The sequence below is a fragment of the Acipenser ruthenus genome, chromosome 28 (assembly GCF_902713425.1).
Source record: "Acipenser ruthenus chromosome 28, fAciRut3.2 maternal haplotype, whole genome shotgun sequence".
Classification (NCBI taxonomy): domain Eukaryota; kingdom Metazoa; phylum Chordata; class Actinopteri; order Acipenseriformes; family Acipenseridae; genus Acipenser; species Acipenser ruthenus.
The window spans coordinates 21426127-21445832 of NC_081216.1; the positions used below are offsets into that span (position 1 = coordinate 21426127).

Sequence of the window (19706 nt, forward strand, 5' to 3'; positions counted from 1 at the left end):
CACTCCCCTCTCCCCAAACCCTCTCTCCTATCCTCTAAACCACTCCCCTCTCCCCAAACCACTCCCATGTCCTCAAACCACTCACCAAACCCTCTATCCTCTCCTCCAAACCACTCCCCTCCCCAAAACCTCTCCTCCAAACCACTCCCATCTCCCCAAACCCTCTCCTCCAAACCACTCCCCTCTCAACAAACCCTCTCTCCTCCAAACCACTCCCCAAAACCTCTCTCTCCTCCAAACCACTCCCCAAAACCTCTCTCCTCTCCTCCAAACCACTCCCCAAAACCTCTCTCCTCTCCTACATACCACTTCCCCCAAAAAAGGTCTATAGGAAAGAAAACTCCACTCAACACTGCAGAGCTGTATAGAGGTATATAGAAAAGACAACTCTACACTGCAGAGCTGTATAGAGGTATATAGAAAAGAGAACTCTACACTGCAGAGCTGTATAGAGGTATATAGAAAAGACAACTCTACACTGCAGAGCTGTATAGAGGTCTATAGGAAAGAGATCTCCCCACAAAACATCAGCAAACTCCCCTCATGTACAAGCTCCACTGCACACTATATATCTTTCACAATATAGTGAACCTAACTAGTCTGCCACAAAGAAGACTAAGTGCAGGCTGTGGACACGTGTCTACCACAGACCTCTGGGGACCAATGCCAGCCCTGCTGAGTCAGACAGAAAGACAGTGAATGGAGGAGCCAGGCAGACTGTGGCGTAGCCCCAGTACAAAAAAAAACAAAAAAACACATGACACAGAATTTGTATAATTGTATATTTTATGTTAGTTAATAGATTTTTTTTTATTTTTAAATACTGTTGTTTCCTATAGATTACAGAATAAAGTCATATACTGAGAGTATATAACAGCGGCACCACCAGGACTCCAGAGAGAGTTATTGCTTAACCTTGCTTAAAAAACAACTAGTAATGTGCTGTGTGGAAGGCAGCGGGTTTGAGGAGCTCAGTGGTTAGATAAAGAAAGCGCAGGGCTGCAGTGTGGAAGGCAGGGGGTTTGAGGAGCTCAGTGGTTAGATAAAGAAAGCGCTGGGCTGCAGTGTGGAAGGCAGCGGGTTTGAGGAGCTCAGTGGTTAGATAAAGAAAGCGCTGGGCTGCAGTGTGGAAGGCAGCGGGTTTGAGTAGCTCAGTGGTTAGAGAGCTGGGCTGCAGTGTGGAAGGCAGTGGGTTTGAGTAGCTCAGTGGTTAGAGAGCTGGGCTGCAGTGTGGAAGACAGTGGGTTTGAGTAGCTCAGTGGTTAGACAGCTGGGCTGCAGTGTGGAAGGCACACTGGGCACACTGCAGTGTGGAAGACAGTGGGTTTCAGTAGCTCAGTGGTTAGAGAGCTGGGCTGCAGTGTGGAAGGCAGTGGGTTTGAGGAGCTCAGTGGTTAGAGAGCTGGGCTGCAGTGTGGAAGGCAGCGGGTTTGAGTAGCTCAGTGGTTAGAGAGCTGGGCTGCAGTGTGGAAGCACTGGCAGCACCAAACATGGTGCCATTGACTAAAAAAAAGTTTTAAAATAAGATGATCGCCATATAAAACATTGTCAAGGACTGGATGCATAGATATCTTTATATATTAGAGTATTTGTTCATGCAATACTGTAAAAATCCATCTCCCCTTCATGACAGCCTGGGGTCTGACTGCCTGCTTCTGAAATACAGTGTGAGCCAGACGCAGAGTGTGCGAGAGTCTAGGTGTCTGTGTGTCAGTGTGGTTGAGAGTGTGTCTGTGTCTCAGTGTATTTGTCAGCATGTACTTCTACTTCTGTATGAAGCATGATGTCAAAGCCAGTCAGCGAGATTCACGAGAGTCTTGAAGTCTTCAGGAAGCTGTTCCAGCTATTACTGCAGAATTGGTTTTCAGTCCCCACCTTCACAGCTGTACTAATCTTGGAGCAGAATCATAAACCGATCAGCTAGCAGTGAGGGTGAGGGTCAGGGTTGTGTGTGTGTGTGAGAGGGTCAGGGGATGTGAGTCAGGAGTGTGTGTGTGTGAGGGTCAGGGGTGTATGTGTGTGAGGGTCAGGGGTGTATGTGTGTGTGTGAAGGTCCGGGGGGTGTGTGAAGGTCAGGGGGTGTGTGTGTGTTTGAAGGTTGGGGTGTGTGTGTGTGAAGGTCAGGGGGTGTGCGTGTGTGTGTGAGGGTCAAGGGTGTGTGTGTGTGAGGGTCAGGGGGGTGTGTGTGTGTGTGTGTGTGTGTGTGTGTGTGTGTGTGAGGGTCAGGGTGGGGGTGTGTGTGTGTGTGAGGGTCAGGGTGGGTGGGGGGGTGTGTGTGTGTGTGTGTGTGAAGGTCAGGGTGTGTGTGTGTGTGTGTGAGTGAGGGTCAGGGTGGGTTGTGTGAAGGTCAGGGGGGTGTGTGAGGGTCAGGAGGACATTGTGCTTAAAAAAAAAAAAAGTAAAAAAAAAGAAGTTTTTCTTTTCCAGTTTGTCTTCAATATTTCAAATCACTTTTCTTTTTTTCTTCATTCGTAATTCCCCCACCTTCACTTTCCATCCTGGAGGTGAACCCATCTCCTCTTCTGTGCGCCCCCCTCTCTCTGTCTCTACACCTCATCTTCTCTGAAGAAGCCCAGTTTCGCCATGGACATCTCCTTCCTGAGTCTCATCACCTCCCAGTACATCTGCTCATCTGAAACACACAAAGGTGGGGGGGAGTTAGGGTTATACCAAGTGCAGCGTGTAGAACAGGGGGGGCCAACAAGCTAAAAAACAAACCAACACTCAGACAGTGAAACTCTCCCTCTTATCGGTGCTTTTTCTCATAGCAGCAGCAGCAGCATGTTAATTTCAAGTGGTTTCTGTGCGCTGCCCTGCAGCTGCATGTTCTGCCCCCTGCTGGCGAGATGGAGAATCAATGTTCTTTCGTTTTTGCTGCAACCAAGTCGGGATCCCTGGATCTTCGGATGTGAACCCGTTTGGACTTTACAACTGACCTGCGTCTGTCTGTCAGCCAGTCATCCAGGACTATTAAAACACTGTACAGCGCTGAACTTAGCAACAGCAAAAGAAGCTTCATGAAACGCAGTGACACACATTCTAGTATTTCCAAATGCCTCTGAAGATTCCCTTACCTTTCTGAAGCACTAGCCCCTGCCCTAACCCTTAACCCTTAACCCTTAACTCTTACCTTCCTGCCGGACTAGCCCCTGCTGGATGTAACGGATATAGGTGAAGAAGTTACACACAGCAGTGATCTGAAATGAGACAGAGACAGAGACAGAGAGGGTTAACTAGATATTAAATACTACACAACTGCCAGCTTTGTGTAAATACAAATAAATGTACTCCAAATATATATTTTAAAAGTTAAAAAAAACAGACATTCTGCATTTCATTTCATGTACTAAATAGGTACAGTACATAACTAAGTTTTAGTTCAAAACTGGCTGGCGCTATGCTGTGTGGCTATTATTCAACTCAATATAAAGTACAGGATGCTGGAATATCCCAGCTGATTCCAGAAAGCCCTTCTGAAGCAGGCACCCTCGTACCCGGGCTCGGCTGCATGGGGAGATGTAATAATGGCTCCCAGAGTCTCCCAGTTTGATTCGGTGCTTGCAGGCCCGCGACATTCCACTCAGAGCACACTTCCTGTGATGAGAAAGACACCAGCCAATCAGAGGTTGGGCACACAGTTACAAGTTTAGATAAATAACAAAAACTAAAACACAGCAAGCAAGTAGAGACGGAAGAGCAGAGTTAGTATACAACAGAGAGAGACAGACAGACAGAGAGAGAGGGAGTGAGAGACAGACAGACAGAGAGAGAGGGAGCGAGAGGGACGAGGAGGAGTGGGGTTCACCTCTTGGAAGAAAGATGGGAAGTGAAGGTGGGGGGTGATGAAGACACACAGAGGAGTAAAAAATTGCAAACGCTGGTGAGAACAAGCTCGCCGATTAGTAAATACGTTCCTGCATTCGTTAATGGGGTTACAAAAAAAAAAAAAAAAAATGCTCAGGAATCATCACTTACGTCACCACATGAGCCCGCCACCCACTAGAAAATAAAAGACAGGATTCGTTTATAAAGCAGTGAATTGGAAGAGAGAGAGAGAGAAAGAGAAAGAGACAGCATTCAAGCAGGGTTAGAAACTCACACTGGCCCTGCTGCTGCTGCTGCTGCTGCTGCACCCAGTCCTGGGGTTCAGAACTCCCCTCAATGAAGTCTATTATTATTAATATTGAAATGATCAGGGTCAGGGTCAGAGCTCTGCTTCCAGGGCTTGTGTGAGTTTGTGTTGCTGCTGTTTTGAAACTCGTTTGAAGCTCAAGGAGGTTCTTACTTGGGGCCTCCACACTCGATGGCTGAGGCTTTCACCATGGGCAAGGCCTGGACTGCAGCTGGTTCAATACTCAGAGTGTTACTCTCCACTGCAGCCTGGACAGACTGGGAGAGCTGGGAGAGAGGGGAGAGAGAGAGAGACTTCAATACAGCAACACACAGCCCCAAACTCAAACTCTCCACTGCAGCCTGGACAGACTGGGAGAGCTGGGAGAGCTGGGAGAGCTGGGAGAGCTGGGAGAGAGGGGAGAGAGAGAGAGACTTCAATACAGCAACACACAGCCCCAAACTCAAACTCTCCACTGCAGCCTGGACAGACTGGGAGAGAGAGGGAGGCTGTGGAAGTGTGTGTTTATTTTGGGGGGGTTACCTCTCTGTAAAGGGGTCACCTCTGTACCTGGAGGTCCCCTGTGTGTGTTTTGTACGGGGTTACCTCTCTCTTAGCGAAGGCCAGGCAGGGTCCGATGTCCTCCCTGTAGACTCTCTGCAGGAAGGGGCTTTCCGGCTCAAGGCTCGGCTCCACCCTCCAGGACAGGAACTCTGAGAACAGGACAGAGTCCACCTGAGAGAGGGGGAGTGGCTTTAATACACTTTGCTGTGCTTGTACTCTGTTCATGAGGGGTGTTCTGGACATTTCAACCGAATCAATATCAAATACCAGCAGACTGAACAGAACCCAACCCCCCCACGAGCTCAAACCCAACCCCCGCGAGCTCAAACCCAACCCCCGCGAGCTCAAACCCAACCCCCCACGAGCTCAAACCCAACCCCCCGCGAGCTCAAACCCAACCCCCGCGAGCTCAAACCCAACCCCAACCCCCGCGAGCTCAAACCCAACCCCAACCCCCGCGAGCTCAAACCCAACCCCAACCCCCGCGAGCTCAAACCCAACCCCAACCCCCGCGAGCTCAAACCCAACCCCAACCCCCGCGAGCTCAAACCCAACCCCAACCCCCGCGAGCTCAAACCCAACCCCAACCCCAACCCCCGCGAGCTCAACCCCAACCCCAACCCCCGCGAGCTCAAACCCAACCCCCCGCGAGCTCAAACCCAACCCCCCGCGAGCTCAAACCCAACCCCCGCGAGCTCAAACCCAACCCCAACCCCCGCGAGCTCAAACCCAACCCCAACCCCCGCGAGCTCAAACCCAACCCCAACCCCCGCGAGCTCAAACCCAACCCCAACCCCCGCGAGCTCAAACCCAACCCCCGCGAGCTCAAACCCAACCCCAACCCCCGCGAGCTCAAACCCAACCCCAACCCCCGCGAGCTCAAACCCAACCCCAACCCCCGCGAGCTCAAACCCAACCCCAACCCCCGCGAGCTCAAACCCAACCCCAACCCCCGCGAGCTCAAACCCAACCCCAACCCCAACCCCCGCGAGCTCAACCCCAACCCCAACCCCCGCGAGCTCAAACCCAACCCCCCGCGAGCTCAAACCCAACCCCCGCGAGCTCAAACCCAACCCCAACCCCCGCGAGCTCAAATCCAACCCCAACCCCAACCCCCGCGAGCTCAAACCCAACCCCCCGCGAGCTCAAATCCAACCCCAACCCCAACCCCCGCGAGCTCAAACCCAACCCCCCGCGAGCTCAAATCCAACCCCAACCCCAACCCCCGCGAGCTCAAACCCAACCCCCCACGAGCTCAAACCCAACCCCCCGCGAGCTCAAACCCAACCCCAACCCCAACCCCAGCGAGCTCAAACCCAACCCCCCACGAGCTCAAACCCAACCCCCGCGAGCTCAAACCCAACCCCGCGAGCTCAACCCCAACCCCCGCGAGCTCAAACCCAACCCCAACCCCAACCCCCCACGAGCTCAAACCCAACCCCCGCGAGCTCAAACCCTACCCCAACCCCCCACGAGCTCAAACCCAACCCCCGCGAGCTCAAACCCTACCCCAACCCCCGCGAGCTCAAACCCAACCCCAACCCCCGCGAGCTCAAACCCAACCCCAACCCCCGCGAGCTCAAACCCAACCCCAACCCCCGCGAGCTCAAACCCAACCCCCCGCGAGCTCAAACCCAACCCCCGCGAGCTCAAACCCAACCCCAACCCCCGCGAGCTCAAACCCAACCCCAACCCCCGCGAGCTCAAACCCAACCCCAACCCCCGCGAGCTCAAACCCAACCCCAACCCCCGCGAGCTCAAACCCAACCCCCCGCGAGCTCAAACCCAAACCCAACCCCCGCGAGCTCAAACCCAACCCCCGCGAGCTCAAACCCAACCCCCCGCGAGCTCAAACCCAACCCCCCGCGAGCTCAAACCCAACCCCCCCGAGCTCAAACCCAACCCCCCGCAAGCTCAAACCCAACCCCCCGCGAGCTCAAACCCAACCCCCCCGAGCTCAAACCCAACCCCCCCGAGCTCAAACCCAACCCCCGCGAGCTCAAACCCAACCCCCCACGAGCTCAAACCCAACCCCCCGCGAGCTCAAACCCAACCCCCCGCGAGCTCAAACCCAACCCCCCGCGAGCTCAAACCCAACCCCCGCGAGCTCAAACCCAACCCCCCGCGAGCTCAAACCCAACCCCCCGCGAGCTCAAACCCAACCCCCCGCGAGCTCAAACCCAACCCCCGCGAGCTCAAACCCAACCCCCGCGAGCTCAAACCCAACCCCCCCGAGCTCAAACCCAACCCCCGCGAGCTCAAACCCAACCCCCCCGAGCTCAAACCCAACCCCCCGCGAGCTCAAACCCAACCCCCGCGAGCTCAAACCCAACCCCCACACACACACATACAGTGCAGCATCTCTCACTGCACACACACACACACACAGTGTGTAGCAGTGTCACCCAGTCCAGGTTTGACTACTAGCTTGATTAGCCCCAGTGTGTCTAGGTAACACGCTCAGGTGTGTCTTATTAAACTCGGAGTGAAACCAGCAGTGGATCAGACTGCTGTGCAGCGGGAGTCTCTTTCCCATCCCTGCTCTACCCGGACGAAAGCTTCATCGGAGCACTCTGCAATGCAGCAGGAAGCTGGGACAGTGTACCAGTCAAGCAACAAACATATAGAGAGAAAACAGCAGAACAAAATAAAGAAAAGGATCTGAGAAAAGAAACGAAAGGTGAAAGAGGAGGGGGGGTAAGGTTAGGGTTACCTGGCGAAGGTAGGACACAGACCCCGCCCCCTCGTCCTGCCAGCAGGGTTCATAGGTCACATGGACTGCCCTACCCGGCACTATACACAGGATCAGAGACAGGAGAGCAGGGACTGCAGGCTGAGAGAGAGAGAGAGAGAGAGAGAGAGAGGGGGGACAGAGACAGAGACAGTGAGGAAGCTCAAGTTAGTAGACTAGCTCTATTCGTTTGGATGTTCAGCTGTTTTCAGTTTAAGATCGCACCACTCAACCCAATCACCACGCAGTAAACCAACCCAGTATATTGTCATTAACTCTCAGTGCAGAACACAGAGCTACAGAGCCACACCCCTCACCTCCTTGCTGTCCCTGCTGATTAGCTGCGTGGCGGAGCCCGGCAGGGGCGTTGCCGTGGCGACGGCGCTGCTGGCGCTCTTGTTGCGGGTGTGGCCCTTCTTGAAGACGGACTTGGGGGGGCTGAGCAGCTGGGGATGCATCTCCCTGTTCGGGGAGGAGGGGGTGGAGGTGAGGACCAGCGTCTTGAGAGCGCAGACTTCAGCCAGGAGAACGTCAATCTGAGAGGGGGGGAGGGGGGGGGGGGGGGGAGGGGGGGGGGGGGGAGGGGACAGGGGCAATACTTCTATGAATCACCCAGCAAACCAACCAGCTAATCAATCAGTCAGTCAGTCAGTCAGTCAGCGTATCAATCATTCAGGTGATTGACGGGCTCACCTTCCCCTGCGCTTCTCTCAGCTGCTTCTCAGCCACCGCCTGCTTCGTGTTCGCCTCCCGAACCATCTTGTGAGCCTCCTGATAGGAGACAAGGGGAGAGGAAGGAAGAGAAAGGAATGAGGGAGAGACGAGGAGGGCGGGAGGTGCGCTCTGCATTGCAGTGTTCCTGCGCTCTTCCTGTTTTAGTGAAAGAGCCTTTGATTTGATTTGCATTGTTACCAGACTGCCTCCACTAAAGGGAACTTAATGTGTCAACAAAATAAATAGAGAAATAAATAATATGAAATCTTTCAATCCCGTCCTTCAGGTGGTAACTCTGTGTGTGTGTGTGTGTGTACGTGTGGGGGGGTCAGTGTGTGTGTGTGTGTGTGTGTACGTGTGGGGGGGTCAGTGTGTGTGTGTACGTGTGTCAGTGTGTGTGTGTGTACGTGTGTCAGTGTGTGTGAGTGTCAGTGTGTGTGTGTACATGTGGGGGGGTCAGTGTGTGTGTGTGTGTGTGTGTACGTGTGTCAGTGTGTATGGGGGTCAGTGTGTGTGTGTGTACGTGTGTCAGTGTGTGTGTGTATGTGAGTGTGGTCAGTGTGTGTGTGTGTACGTGTGTCAGTGTGTGTGGGGGTGTGGCGGAGTGTCCCGCCCCTATTTATTATTATTTGTATTTTTGTTTGCGGCGCGGGTAAAAGCGCCGTGTCTTTTATTGTTATATTTAAAAACCTCGTGAGGATGCATGGCTGATCAGCTACTGATTATTTAACTAGCTGACAGTCATGCATCCTTACCAAACGCGTGCAGACTCTGGCCGGGGGATAATAAGATAATTACCAACTAGTTAAATCCCTCGGCCAGAGTATATAAACCAGCAGCACTCTGCACTCGGGGTGTGGAGTGTTCGAGAGTGGAGAACGGGAGAGAGAGAGAGGAAGAAAACAATTGCTAAAACGTGCTGGAGTATCCAGCACGAAACTTACTTGTTTGTTTATTCGTTCGGCCCTCGTGCCCTTTGGTTTGGTGTTTTGTTAAATCTTTTGTTTTTGTTTTGTTTATTAAATACGCTGAGTGCACCAGCACTCAGCTTCAACCGCCCATCCACTGTTTTGGTTTGAGTTACTTCCTGGTCCGTGACGTCATCCACATCACCACTGCGAGCCAGACTGCCACATATGGTGTCCTGCGTGGGACAAACAACGCCTCCAACAGCCGGACCAGGAACAGCAAAGGAAGTTTTTTTCGTGTTCGTTTTTTCAAATAGTGTTTTTTGTGTTTGAAAAAAAAAAAAAAAAAAAAAATGGATGAAGTGGACGCCTATATGGAGAGGTGGCATGCGCATCAGAGGGAGTTGAAGGAAGGAGGGGCTACATGGTGCCTCGCCTGCCTGGAGTATGGGCACCTCCCTGAGGTGTGCCCATATGAAGACCCCCTCTTTGTGCAGGCCTTTGATCGAGGTGAGGTGGAGACTGCGGAGGAGTGGATCCACCTGAAGGCCATACCATCGCCGCAGGTGGATCAGGAAACCTGCCTCACCTGCCTCAAAGGGGAGGAGTGGTGCTTTGCCGTCGGCAAGGTCGGGCACAAAGCACCCGACCAACCCCCTCCATGGCAGGAGGTGGAACTGCTGGTCCCGAAGAAGGGAAGGAGGGGCGGTGCTAAGAAGGCAAAGAAGCCCGCACGTCCTGCGCCTGAGCGGGAGGAGCCCGAACGTCCTGCGCCTGAGTGGGAGGAGCCCGAACGTCCTGCGCCTGAGTGGGAGGAGCCCGAACGTCCTGCGCCCGAGTGGGAGGAGCCCGAACGTCCTAAGCCCAAGAGGGGGGAGTCGGTGCATCCACAGCCCAAAAGGGAGGAGTCGGTGCGTCCACAGCCCAAAAGGGAGGAGTCGGTGTGTCCACGGCCCGAAGAGAGGGAAGTCGGGGCTTCCACAGCCCTAGGACCCAAGCTGCAGTCCCAAGAGCCAGAAGGGGAGGAGTTACAGGCTCAACCCCCTGAATTTTTCTGGGGGGGAGAAGGGCAGGATGCTGGTGTTCCCCAGCAGCCTCTATTTATGCTGCTGAAGGGAGCACGGCACACACCAGCCCAGCCGCCACAGCAGAGGGAGCCAGCACCGCCACAGCCTCCCTCTGAGTGGCCAGCATCCGCCCCATCGCCTCTGCCTCCACCACCACCAGGAGCAGAGCAGCAGGAGCTGCCTCTGTCTCCACCACCACCAGGAGCAGAGCAGCAGGAGCTGCTTCTGTCTCCACCATCACCCAGAGCAGAGCAGCAAGAGCTGCCTCTGCCTCCGCCACCTCCACCAGCAGAGGGTGAATGCCTGCTGGTTCCGCCTCCACCGTCGTGGGAGGACTGCTTGCCCCTCCCACCTCCACCAGCAGAGGGTGAATGCCTGCTGGTTCTGCCTCAACCGCCGTGGGAGGACTGCTTGCCCCTCCCACCTCCACCAGCAGAGGGTGAATGCCTGCTGGTTCCGCCTCCACCGTCGTGGGAGGACTGCTTGCCCCTCCCACCTCCACCAGCAGAGGGTGAATGCCTGCTGGTTCTGCCTCAACCGCCGTGGGAGGACTGCTTGCCCCTCCCACCTCCACCAGCAGAGGGTGAATGCCTGCTGGTTCCGCCTCCACCGTCGTGGGAGGACTGCTTGCCCCTCCCACCTCCACCAGCAGAGGGTGAATGCCTGCTGGTTCTGCCTCAACCGCCATGGGAGGACTGCTTGCCCCTCCCACCTCCACCAGCAGAGGGTGAATACCTGCTGGTTCCGCCTCAGCCGCCGTGGGAGGACTGCTTTCCCCTCCCACCTCCACCAGCAGAGGGTGAATACCTGCTGGTTCCACATCCACCGTCATGGGAAGGACTGCTCCTGCCCTGCCTCGCACCACCCAGGGATGCCTGCTTCGCATCGCCTGGGGCTGCCTGTTGCTCCGCATCACCTGGAGAGCCACCAGCTACAGAGAACGAGGGAGAAGTGGAGCTCCCGCTGCCGCCTCCATGGCCAGGGGCTCCCCTCCCGAGTTCACCTCCCGAGGGTCCGCTGCCGCTGCAGTCGCCTGGGGTCGCCAGGGATCCTGCTTCGCCTGGGGTCACTACACTGTGGTCGGAGCCCCACGGAGGGGAGCTGCCGGCCATGAAGAAAGGGGGGGAGGTCAGGAGACCAGCTCCCCCAGCCGCACTTTCGCGGCCGGAGATCATGTGGTCAGAGCCCCACGGAGGGGAACTGCTGGCCGTGAAGAGGAGGGGGGAGGTCAGGAGACCAGCTCCCCCAGCCGCACTTTCGCGGCCGGAGATCATGTGGTCAGAGCCCCACGGAGGGGAACTGCTGGCCGTGAAGAGGAGGGGGGAGGTCAGGAGACCAGCTCCCCCAGCCGCACTTTCGCGGCAGGAAATACTGTGGCTGGAGCCCCATGAAGGGCAGCTGCCAGCCATGAAGAAGGGGGGGGAGGTCAGGAGACCAGCTTCCCCCGCAGCAATTTCGCTGCAGGAGAAAGGGTGGCCGGCCATGAAGAAGGGGGGGCAGGTCTGGAGACCACCCCCAAAATTTTTTTGGCCAGAGGAGCCGGCCGGTGCGCGGGCCATTGGAACGCTACGGCTGTTTGGGTGGGAGGAGGACATCCCACCGTGGCCGCCACCTTTGGTCCGCTGCTGCCCCTGTTCCTGCGCCGGGACTGCTAACCGGGACTTTGGGGACTAAGGGGGGAGGTGGCCGAAAAGGCCATGTGTGCTGCGCACAAGGGGGGGCATGTGTGGCGGAGTGTCCCGCCCCTATTTATTATTATTTGTATTTTTGTTTGCGGCGCGGGTAAAAGCGCCGCGTCTTTTATTGTTATATTTAAAAACCTCGTGAGGATGCATGGCTGATCAGCTACTGATTATTTAACTAGCTGACAGTCATGCATCCTTACCAAACGCGTGCAGACTCTGGCCGGGGGATAATAAGATAATTACCAACTAGTTAAATCCCTCGGCCAGAGTATATAAACCAGCAGCACTCTGCACTCGGGGTGTGGAGTGTTCGAGAGTGGAGAACGGGAGAGAGAGAGAGGAAGAAAACAATTGCTAAAACGTGCTGGAGTATCCAGCACGAAACTTACTTGTTTGTTTATTCGTTCGGCCCTCGTGCCCTTTGGTTTGGTGTTTTGTTAAATCTTTTGTTTTTGTTTTGTTTATTAAATACGCTGAGTGCACCAGCACTCAGCTTCAACCGCCCATCCACTGTTTTGGTTTGAGTTACTTCCTGGTCCGTGACGTCATCCACATCACCACTGCGAGCCAGACTGCCACAGGGGGTCAGTGTGTGTGTGTGTACGTGTGTCAGTGTGTGTGGGGGTCAGTGTGTGTGAGTGTCAGTGTGTGTGTGTACATGTGGGGGGGTCAGTGTGTGTGTGTGTGTGTGTGTGTACGTGTGTCAGTGTGTATGGGGGTCAGTGTGTGTGTGTGTACGTGTGTCAGTGTGTGTGGGGGTCAGTGTGTGTGTGTGTACGTGTGTCAGTGTGTGTGTGTATGTGAGTGTGGTCAGTGTGTGTGTGTGTACGTGTGTCAGTGTGTATGGGGGTCAGTGTGTGTGTGTGTACGTGTGTCAGTGTGTATGGGGGTCAGTGTGTGTGTGTGTACGTGTGTCAGTGTGTGTGTGTATGTGAGTGTGGTCAGTGTGTGTGTGTGTACGTGTCAGTGTGTGGGTGTGTCAGTGTGTGTGGGGGTCAGTGTGTGGGTGTGTCAGTGTGTGTGGGGGTCAGTGTGTAATTGAGCGGACACTAGAATCTGCAGAGGCTCAGACCAGTCTGCACTGGGACCCTGCTCTGTGCTCTGTCTCTGCTGGACGGACGCACCTCAAACAGGCTGGCAGTCAGCTCCTCCAGCTCCTCCTCCAGCTGCTCTCGAACCCGGGACAGGCGCTCACACTCCTCATCCTTCAGCTTCAGCTCCTGCAGGAGTCACACACACACAGAGCAAACACAGAGCTCTTACACACACAGTGCAAACACAGAGCTCTTACACACACAGTGCAAACACAGAGCTCTTACACACACAGTGCAAACACAGAGCTCTTACACACACAATGCAAACACAGAGCTCTTACACACACAGTGCAAACACAGAGCTCTTACACACACAGTGCAAACACAGAGCTCTTACACACACAATGCTAACAGAGAGCTCTTACACACACAATGCTAACAGAGAGCTCTTACACACACAGTGCTAACAGAGAGCTCTTACACACACAATGCAAACACAGAGCTCTTACACACACAATGCTAACAGAGAGCTCTTACACACACAGTGCAAACATAGAGCTCTTACACACACAATGCTAACAGAGAGCTCTTACACACACAATGCTAACAGAGAGCTCTTACACACACAATGCTAACAGAGAGCTCTTACACACACAATGCAAACACAGAGCTCTTACACACACAATGCTAACACAGAGCTCTTACACACACAATGCTAACACAGAGCTTACACACAGTGCAAACAGAGAGCTCTTACACACACAGTGCAAACACAGAGCTCTTACACACACAATGCTAACAGAGAATCTTGAGTTCAATTAAACATTTTGACTAGAAGTCTTTCTCAGCATCTTCAGTGTAAATTCAGTGATAAATGTTTCCACTAGAAGCCTTTCTCAGTGTCTGCAATCAAAAAACAGCAATTGATGACACTGAAAATGAAACATTTGTCATTTACTCGTCCACAATTATTAAACACTCGCTAGCTGACTCCTCCCTCCCCTCTTCCGGCTCCTCACTTTCTGTGCTTTGTGCAGCTCCTCTTTCAGGATCTCCGATCCCTTCTCCCGGATCTCCACGGAGGAGCTGCGCAGGCGGGCCACGTTGTATCGCGCCCGCGCGCTCTCCTCACTCTCAGGACCCTCCGGACCCCCCTCGGCTCCCAGTGGCATTGGAACAGCCTGCTCGATCCCCGCACTCCGATTGGACACGCTCCAGGACCCCGCCTCCAGATCCAAGGGACTGCAAGAGGGGGGGGGACAGAAGAGAGTGGAGAGAGGGGGGAAGAGAGAGAGAGGAGAGCAGAGAGGAGAGAGTGGAGAGGGAAGAGAGAAGAGAGGGGAGAACAGAGAGAGGAGAGCATGGAGAGAGAAGAGAGGAGAGAGTGGAGAGAGAGAGGAGAGAGAGGGGGAGGAGAAAGGAGACAGAGAGAGTAGAGAGAGATTATTATTAAGCTCACAGACTGCATGTGAAACCTGACCTGATTTGGCCTTTCTCTCCCTTCTTGTTTTTCCAGGCTGGTCATTCAATGACTATCCCATGTGAAGTATGAGGCTGCAGTCCTTGTTTGTCTGAGAGCTGCTGCTGCTGCTGTAGATGAACACATTCACTCTGTCAGATAAAGTTACACCCAGCCTCGAGGCCCATGGAGAACCTCTGCGTGTCATTCTTAAACAGCTCAAGCTACACAACCTCAACACAACAGATCTGATTCGATTTGAATTCAGGGAATCTCATTTGAAATCAGTAAGAAATCCTGTGTTAGTTACACTGGAATTACAGACACTTATTTTAAAGTGTTACCGGTATTTTTAAAAAACTAGCTTCGAATCTATTGTGTAGCTTCAACTGCTCAAGAACGTCACCTCCCAGGACAGGACGCCAGAGAGCTGGCCTATTCCCTGCGGGCACCACGCTGGCATGGCTGGTATAACTTAACTCTGCAGCGAGTCACAGAACACTGTACTGGAGGGGGTCTGGCAACAGCAAGTGGAGCTCTGGGGAGTGCATGGGACTGCACTGGGTCTTATAGCTGCTCCTTGCTGTGAAAGCTGTGGTTCCTGGACTGCCAGGTGAAGGATGCCCGAGGGGTTAATAAACTCCTGTGTGCGCGTTCAGGGAGGATTTACAGAGCAAGCACAATGCATGGAAGAGACCTGCACTCAACAGCTCTGTCACTGAATCTCTCTCCTTACAGAGATCCCCATCGCCTTTAAACAGCGCGACAGACAGCGCGACAGACAGACAGCGGGGTTCGAAGGGGCCGTTCACCCGGTCACATCATAGTCTGTCTGTCTGTCTGCATGGTGAACGCGATACTGGCTAGTTTTTGCACAATCTTTACCTTACTTTTAATCACACCCTCCTGGCCTGTCCTACACACGTTTGGGTTTGCAATTGCCTCTAATCCGATAGGCCACTCCGCCTCCGGAAAGAAAAGTCAGCTTCCCCCCAAAACCTCAAACCCCGCAGCGGGCAGACAGGCATTCCTCGCGTTCTTGCAGCTCTGTCGAGCGCAGCCAGGAACAGCCGAGACGGCAAAGCAAAACCAGACTTCAACGTGAATTTCAAAAACTAGAATGCAGGTTACCGTGGGCACTCGGTATTAGGACGCCGGGCTAGTGAATTACAAACACAGATCTGTTATTAAAACGTTCTGGTTTCACACATGGTGTGAATTTAAACACCACGTTTCGCCATTTGTACAACTTCTTAATGCACATTGGTTTATACCACGCATTACAATATTAGACGGCTGAATTGTGATAAATCACAGCAGCACTAATAATATGCTGGTACAGTGAAGTCAATTCTATTTCACATTGTGCAGTGCCTTACCCCCCGCTGCGACAGGATACAGCCAGGCTAGCACAGACACAACATGAAGGAGGGACGGCGGAAAAAACACCAATAGCCGACTTACTGTCTCTGTCTCGGCCGCGCAGCTCTGATTAATCCCGTCGCAGCCCGACCGCCCCACTAGTTCTGCATGCTTCCTGCCCGGTTTCTGTCCCGGTTCGCCAGCCCACTCCGAACAGCGATAGAAAGAAAACAGGATCGGGTGACGGGAGTCCAGCAGGGCAGCAGTTTTGTATCAGCGCTGTGTTTGCAGGCGGCTTTTCACTACCGCGTCCTGTCGCTGTATATTAATTCAGCAGGGGGCTGGTAAAATGTATAAATATTTTTCGCATTTAAAAAAAAAAAAAACCTCCGCTGACAGGAAACACGTGATAACGTCGCCCGCCCCCCTCATCCTATTTTTTTTTTTTTTTATTGTATTCCCAAGATCATGTGACGGAAAAACAAGTTACCCTGCAATTCAAACCAAACCCCAATCTCCTGCTACGCGCTTCTCTGGGGCTGCAGTGCATAAACAATGACTCGTTCAAGTTATAAAGCAAATTCAAGTTCTTGAGCTGAGAACACCCTTTCTCTTAGGGGGTGAGGGAGGGGGTGAGACTGAGGGAGGGAGCAGTTCAGTGTCCGTGCCTCAAGTCTGCCCTGGACTGGAGGGAGCACACTTTCTCTTAGGGAGGGTGAGGGAGGGAGCAGTTCAGTGTCCGTGCCTCAAGCCTGCCCTGGACTGGAGGGAGCACACTTTCTCTTAGGGGGGGTGAGGGAGGGAGCAGTTCAGTGTCCGTGCCTCAAGACTGCCCTGGACTGGAGGGAGCACCCTTTCTCTTAGGGGGGGGGGGTGAGGGACGGAGGGAGCAGTTCAGTCTCCGTGCCTCAAGCCTGCCCTGGACTGGAGGGAGCACACTTTCTCTTAGGGGGGGTGAGGGAGGAAGGGAGGGAGCAGTTCAGTGTACGTGCCTCAAGCCTGCCCTTGTCTGCAGGGAGCACCCTTTCTCTTAGGGGAGGGAGGGAGGGAGCAGTTCAGTCTTTGTGCCTCAAGCCTGCCCTGGTCTGGAGGGAGCACCCTTTCTCTTAGGGGGGTGAGGGGGGGATGGAGGGAGCAGTTCAGTCTCCGTGCCTCAAGCCTGCCCTGGACTGGAGGGAGCACCCTTTCTCTTAGGGGGTGAGACGGAGGGAGAGAGAAGATCTTCAGTTATTTTTTTGTTTGTGTATCTGCAGGCTACGCTATAGTAAACCTCGCAGCTGCTGTGTTGAGACACACTCGGGCTGAAAGGAGACTTTGACTCAGAGCGATTACACAATCAGCAGTGACACGCTGGCATCTCTCCGTACAGGGAGAGGAGACGCGGCGCAGTGCGCGCACACGGCTCCCGTTTATACTGGCAACGGGACGAGAGGCACACACTGGGTTCGAGGGACAGGTGGAAACGAGGGCTCGGAAGTGGGCTGGCACAGCCCTGATTCAAACCCGTGGTTGATTCATTATTCCCGGGTTTCTTTCCACTGCAGGACAGTGTTATTAGTGTATGTTAATATGAATGCCTCCCTGACCAGCCGCAGCTCCATTACACAAGCTTGTGCTGATGTGATTGATAATATTAGTAGGATTGTACAGCCACTACTGTGCTTAAAAAACGTATTTTTTTACACCTGGGACTATTGACAGTAATATTGCACCGATTCTGACATTAAAACTCAATAAATCATAGTGAGACGAATCCTTGTTTTTAAATTGTTCCTCTTTCGAAACCGCTCTGTTACCATTTCCAAAAATATATTTCAGCACATTTTAAAGAAAAAAAAAAAAAAAAAAGTTAGCTGTGATCTTTCGAAGCTGCGTGTTTCTGACTTGCCGTCTGTGAAAATGTTCTTTCGGGAGCAGAGGGTATGTTTGAAACCAGGACTGCTTCACCTCCCTCTGACTAACGCGGCCATGTTTAGTTGTGTGTACATGGGTGGTATCCTTGCGACATCTTTCTGAACATGATTCTGATCATTTGTGTCTACAATTTTTTTTTTTTTTAAAACATGTCAATTTTTCTGTTGGATGTCATGTTTTTTGTTTTTTTTTAAAATAGTTTTTACTATTATTTCAACACCGCTTTTTAGCGCCCTCTAGCGGCTACTCCACCCGACGTCCATTAAAGCACTGTTGGGAGGCTAGTAGGTTCCTACTGCCCTATTGCTATGGGCTGATTTTTCCTTGATAATGTCCCATTCAACCGACTGATTTGAATGGCATGCATTTTACATGAACAAGCTAATTCATTGGGCGAAATGAAATCAAACTAAACAGTCCGTATTGATTCATCTACCAGCACACATTGAAAGTAATCATGCTGGCAGTCTTACACAAGTACATTTTTCAAAGCCAATGCATATTGCGAGTCTGTTGCACTAGTATTGTATGGGAAACGCTTTGCTTGTGGCGAGGTGGCGAGCGGCTAGCGGGAACGTAGGGTCACATACCTGTCATAGTTGTCGGGGACCTCTTCCTTGCACCTTGCGCTGATTTCAGGGTACCCCTGGTGACTGGCGCCAGCGTGGGGGGGCTGGTATCGAATCCCGCAGAACAGGGCTGGGGAGGAGTAGACCTGTGTTTCCCCAGTGATGAGAATCTCATAATCCAGGCTGGTCCGGGGAGACAGGGAGCCGGGGGAGAGCGTGACAGAGTGCAGCCCCTCGAAGGAGTCCATGGGGCTTGAGCTGGACAGACTCACACCCGCAGAGCAGAACGGTGGACAACAACAGACTCACACCCGCAGAGCAGAGAGGTGGACAGCAGACAGACTCACACCCGCAGAGCAGAGAGGTGGACAGCAGACAGACTCACACCCGCAGAGCAGAGAGGTGGACAGCAGACAGACTCACACCCGCAGAGCAGAGAGGTGGACAGCAGACAGACTCACACCCGCAGAGCAGAGAGGAGGAGAACAGACAGACTCACACCCGCAGAGCAGAGATGTGGAGAGCAGGAGAAGAGACCGTGGCTGTGTTCAGAATGTGTTGGATAGTGGAGTGGAGTCTGTGCTGGGGCAGGGAGGGGGTGTGGAGTTCCCTGCTTGTGTGGATCTTGCACTTTGGGCCTGCTGATCTTTGCGTTCTGCTCCTGCAGGTTTAATTATTAACAGAAAAACAGTGATGCAAATCTTTAAGAACCTTCACGCCACACGCTCGACGCTCTGAACAGTGCATCATTTTATAATTGCACCTTTTAAACACAGAGTGCCGTGTGTGCACCGGGCTGGATCATTCTGTAAAGAAGGCTGGAGCACACACTGTAAAACCTGACTACAAACTGCTCCCTCCCTCACCCCCCTAGAGAAAGGGTGCTCCCTCCAGTCCAAAAACACAGCTATTTACCATTGTAAATTTGCAGTTTGCCCCCATGCTTTTCCCATGGTTATACTATGAATTTACCAGACCTCTCTGTTCTTTACAATGCTTCCCTATGCTTTATCATACCTCTCTGTGCTTTACAATGCTTCCCTATGCTTTACCAGACCTCTCTGTTCTTTACAATGCTTCCCTATGCTTCAGCAGTCCTCTCTGTGCTTTGTTACACTGTGCTGTGCTTTTACTGAAGCAGCGGGGTGACTCTGCCCCTCTGCTTTCACGGCCTCCACCCCCTCCCCCATCCCCTCGCTCTGACCAGACAGACTGCTGCTGGAAAGCACAGGTACTCAGAGATCTCCTTCACTTCCCTTTACTCACAAATCAAAACTCATTAACACTCCACTGTGGTTTCCTGTAGCATATACTGCAGTCACTCCTCCAGAAAACACTGCAGTCACAGGTTATGGTCGGGGTCGGGGTTGTGGTTGGGGTTAGGGGTTGGGGTTGTGGTTTGGGGTTTGGGTTAGAGTTACACAGGTAAGGGGCTGAGCGAGGAGGCCACTGTTGTGCACTGCACTGATTGTAATGTTTAATGGCTGCAGCCCTGTGACTACTGTGATCTGTTGTGTTGTTAATTCATTAATAAAGATGTATTTTTTCTTTCCTTTTGATTATTTTTCTTCTTGCTTAAACTCACTGT

At 53.1% G+C, this 19706-nt stretch overlaps 1 protein-coding gene across 6 annotated transcripts; it reads right to left on the minus strand.

Annotated features, from left to right (window-relative positions):
• Positions 1–768: 768 nt before the first annotated feature.
• Positions 769–18778, minus strand: LOC117434919 (guanine nucleotide exchange factor for Rab-3A-like). 6 transcript variants are annotated; one of them, XM_034057644.3, is made up of 12 exons: positions 18140–18778; positions 13834–14056; positions 12905–13000; positions 8100–8177; positions 7724–7942; positions 7389–7508; positions 4718–4846; positions 4286–4398; positions 3976–3999; positions 3495–3594; positions 3131–3197; positions 769–2632 (listed from the first exon to the last, which is right to left on the minus strand). In XM_034057644.3, exons 1-12 carry the CDS (start codon positions 18364–18366, stop codon positions 2547–2549), a joined length of 1482 nt encoding a protein of 493 aa, XP_033913535.3. In that variant the 5' UTR covers positions 18367–18778; the 3' UTR covers positions 769–2546. The 6 variants fall into 6 exon arrangements, with proteins under 6 accessions (XP_033913535.3, XP_058859051.1, XP_033913540.1 ...); XM_059003068.1 differs by lacking the exon at positions 18140–18778 and adding an exon at positions 15738–16043; XM_034057649.3 differs by lacking the exon at positions 18140–18778 and adding an exon at positions 15653–15722.
• Between the last annotated feature and the right edge of the window lie 928 nt (positions 18779–19706).

Excerpts from the sequence above, each read along its gene's own strand:
- LOC117434919 (XM_034057644.3), bottom strand. The coding sequence starts at position 18,366 with ATGGACTCCTTCGAGGGGCTGCACTCTGTCACGCTCTCCCCCGGCTCC. Across the intron at positions 7,943-8,099 it reads TGAGAGAAGCGCAGGGGAAG|ATTGACGTTCTCCTGGCTGA; the intron begins GTGAGCCCGTCA and ends CCCCCCTCTCAG. Across the intron at positions 4,399-4,717 it reads TGGCCTTCGCTAAGAGAGAG|CTCTCCCAGTCTGTCCAGGC; the intron begins GTAACCCCGTAC and ends CCTCTCTCCCAG.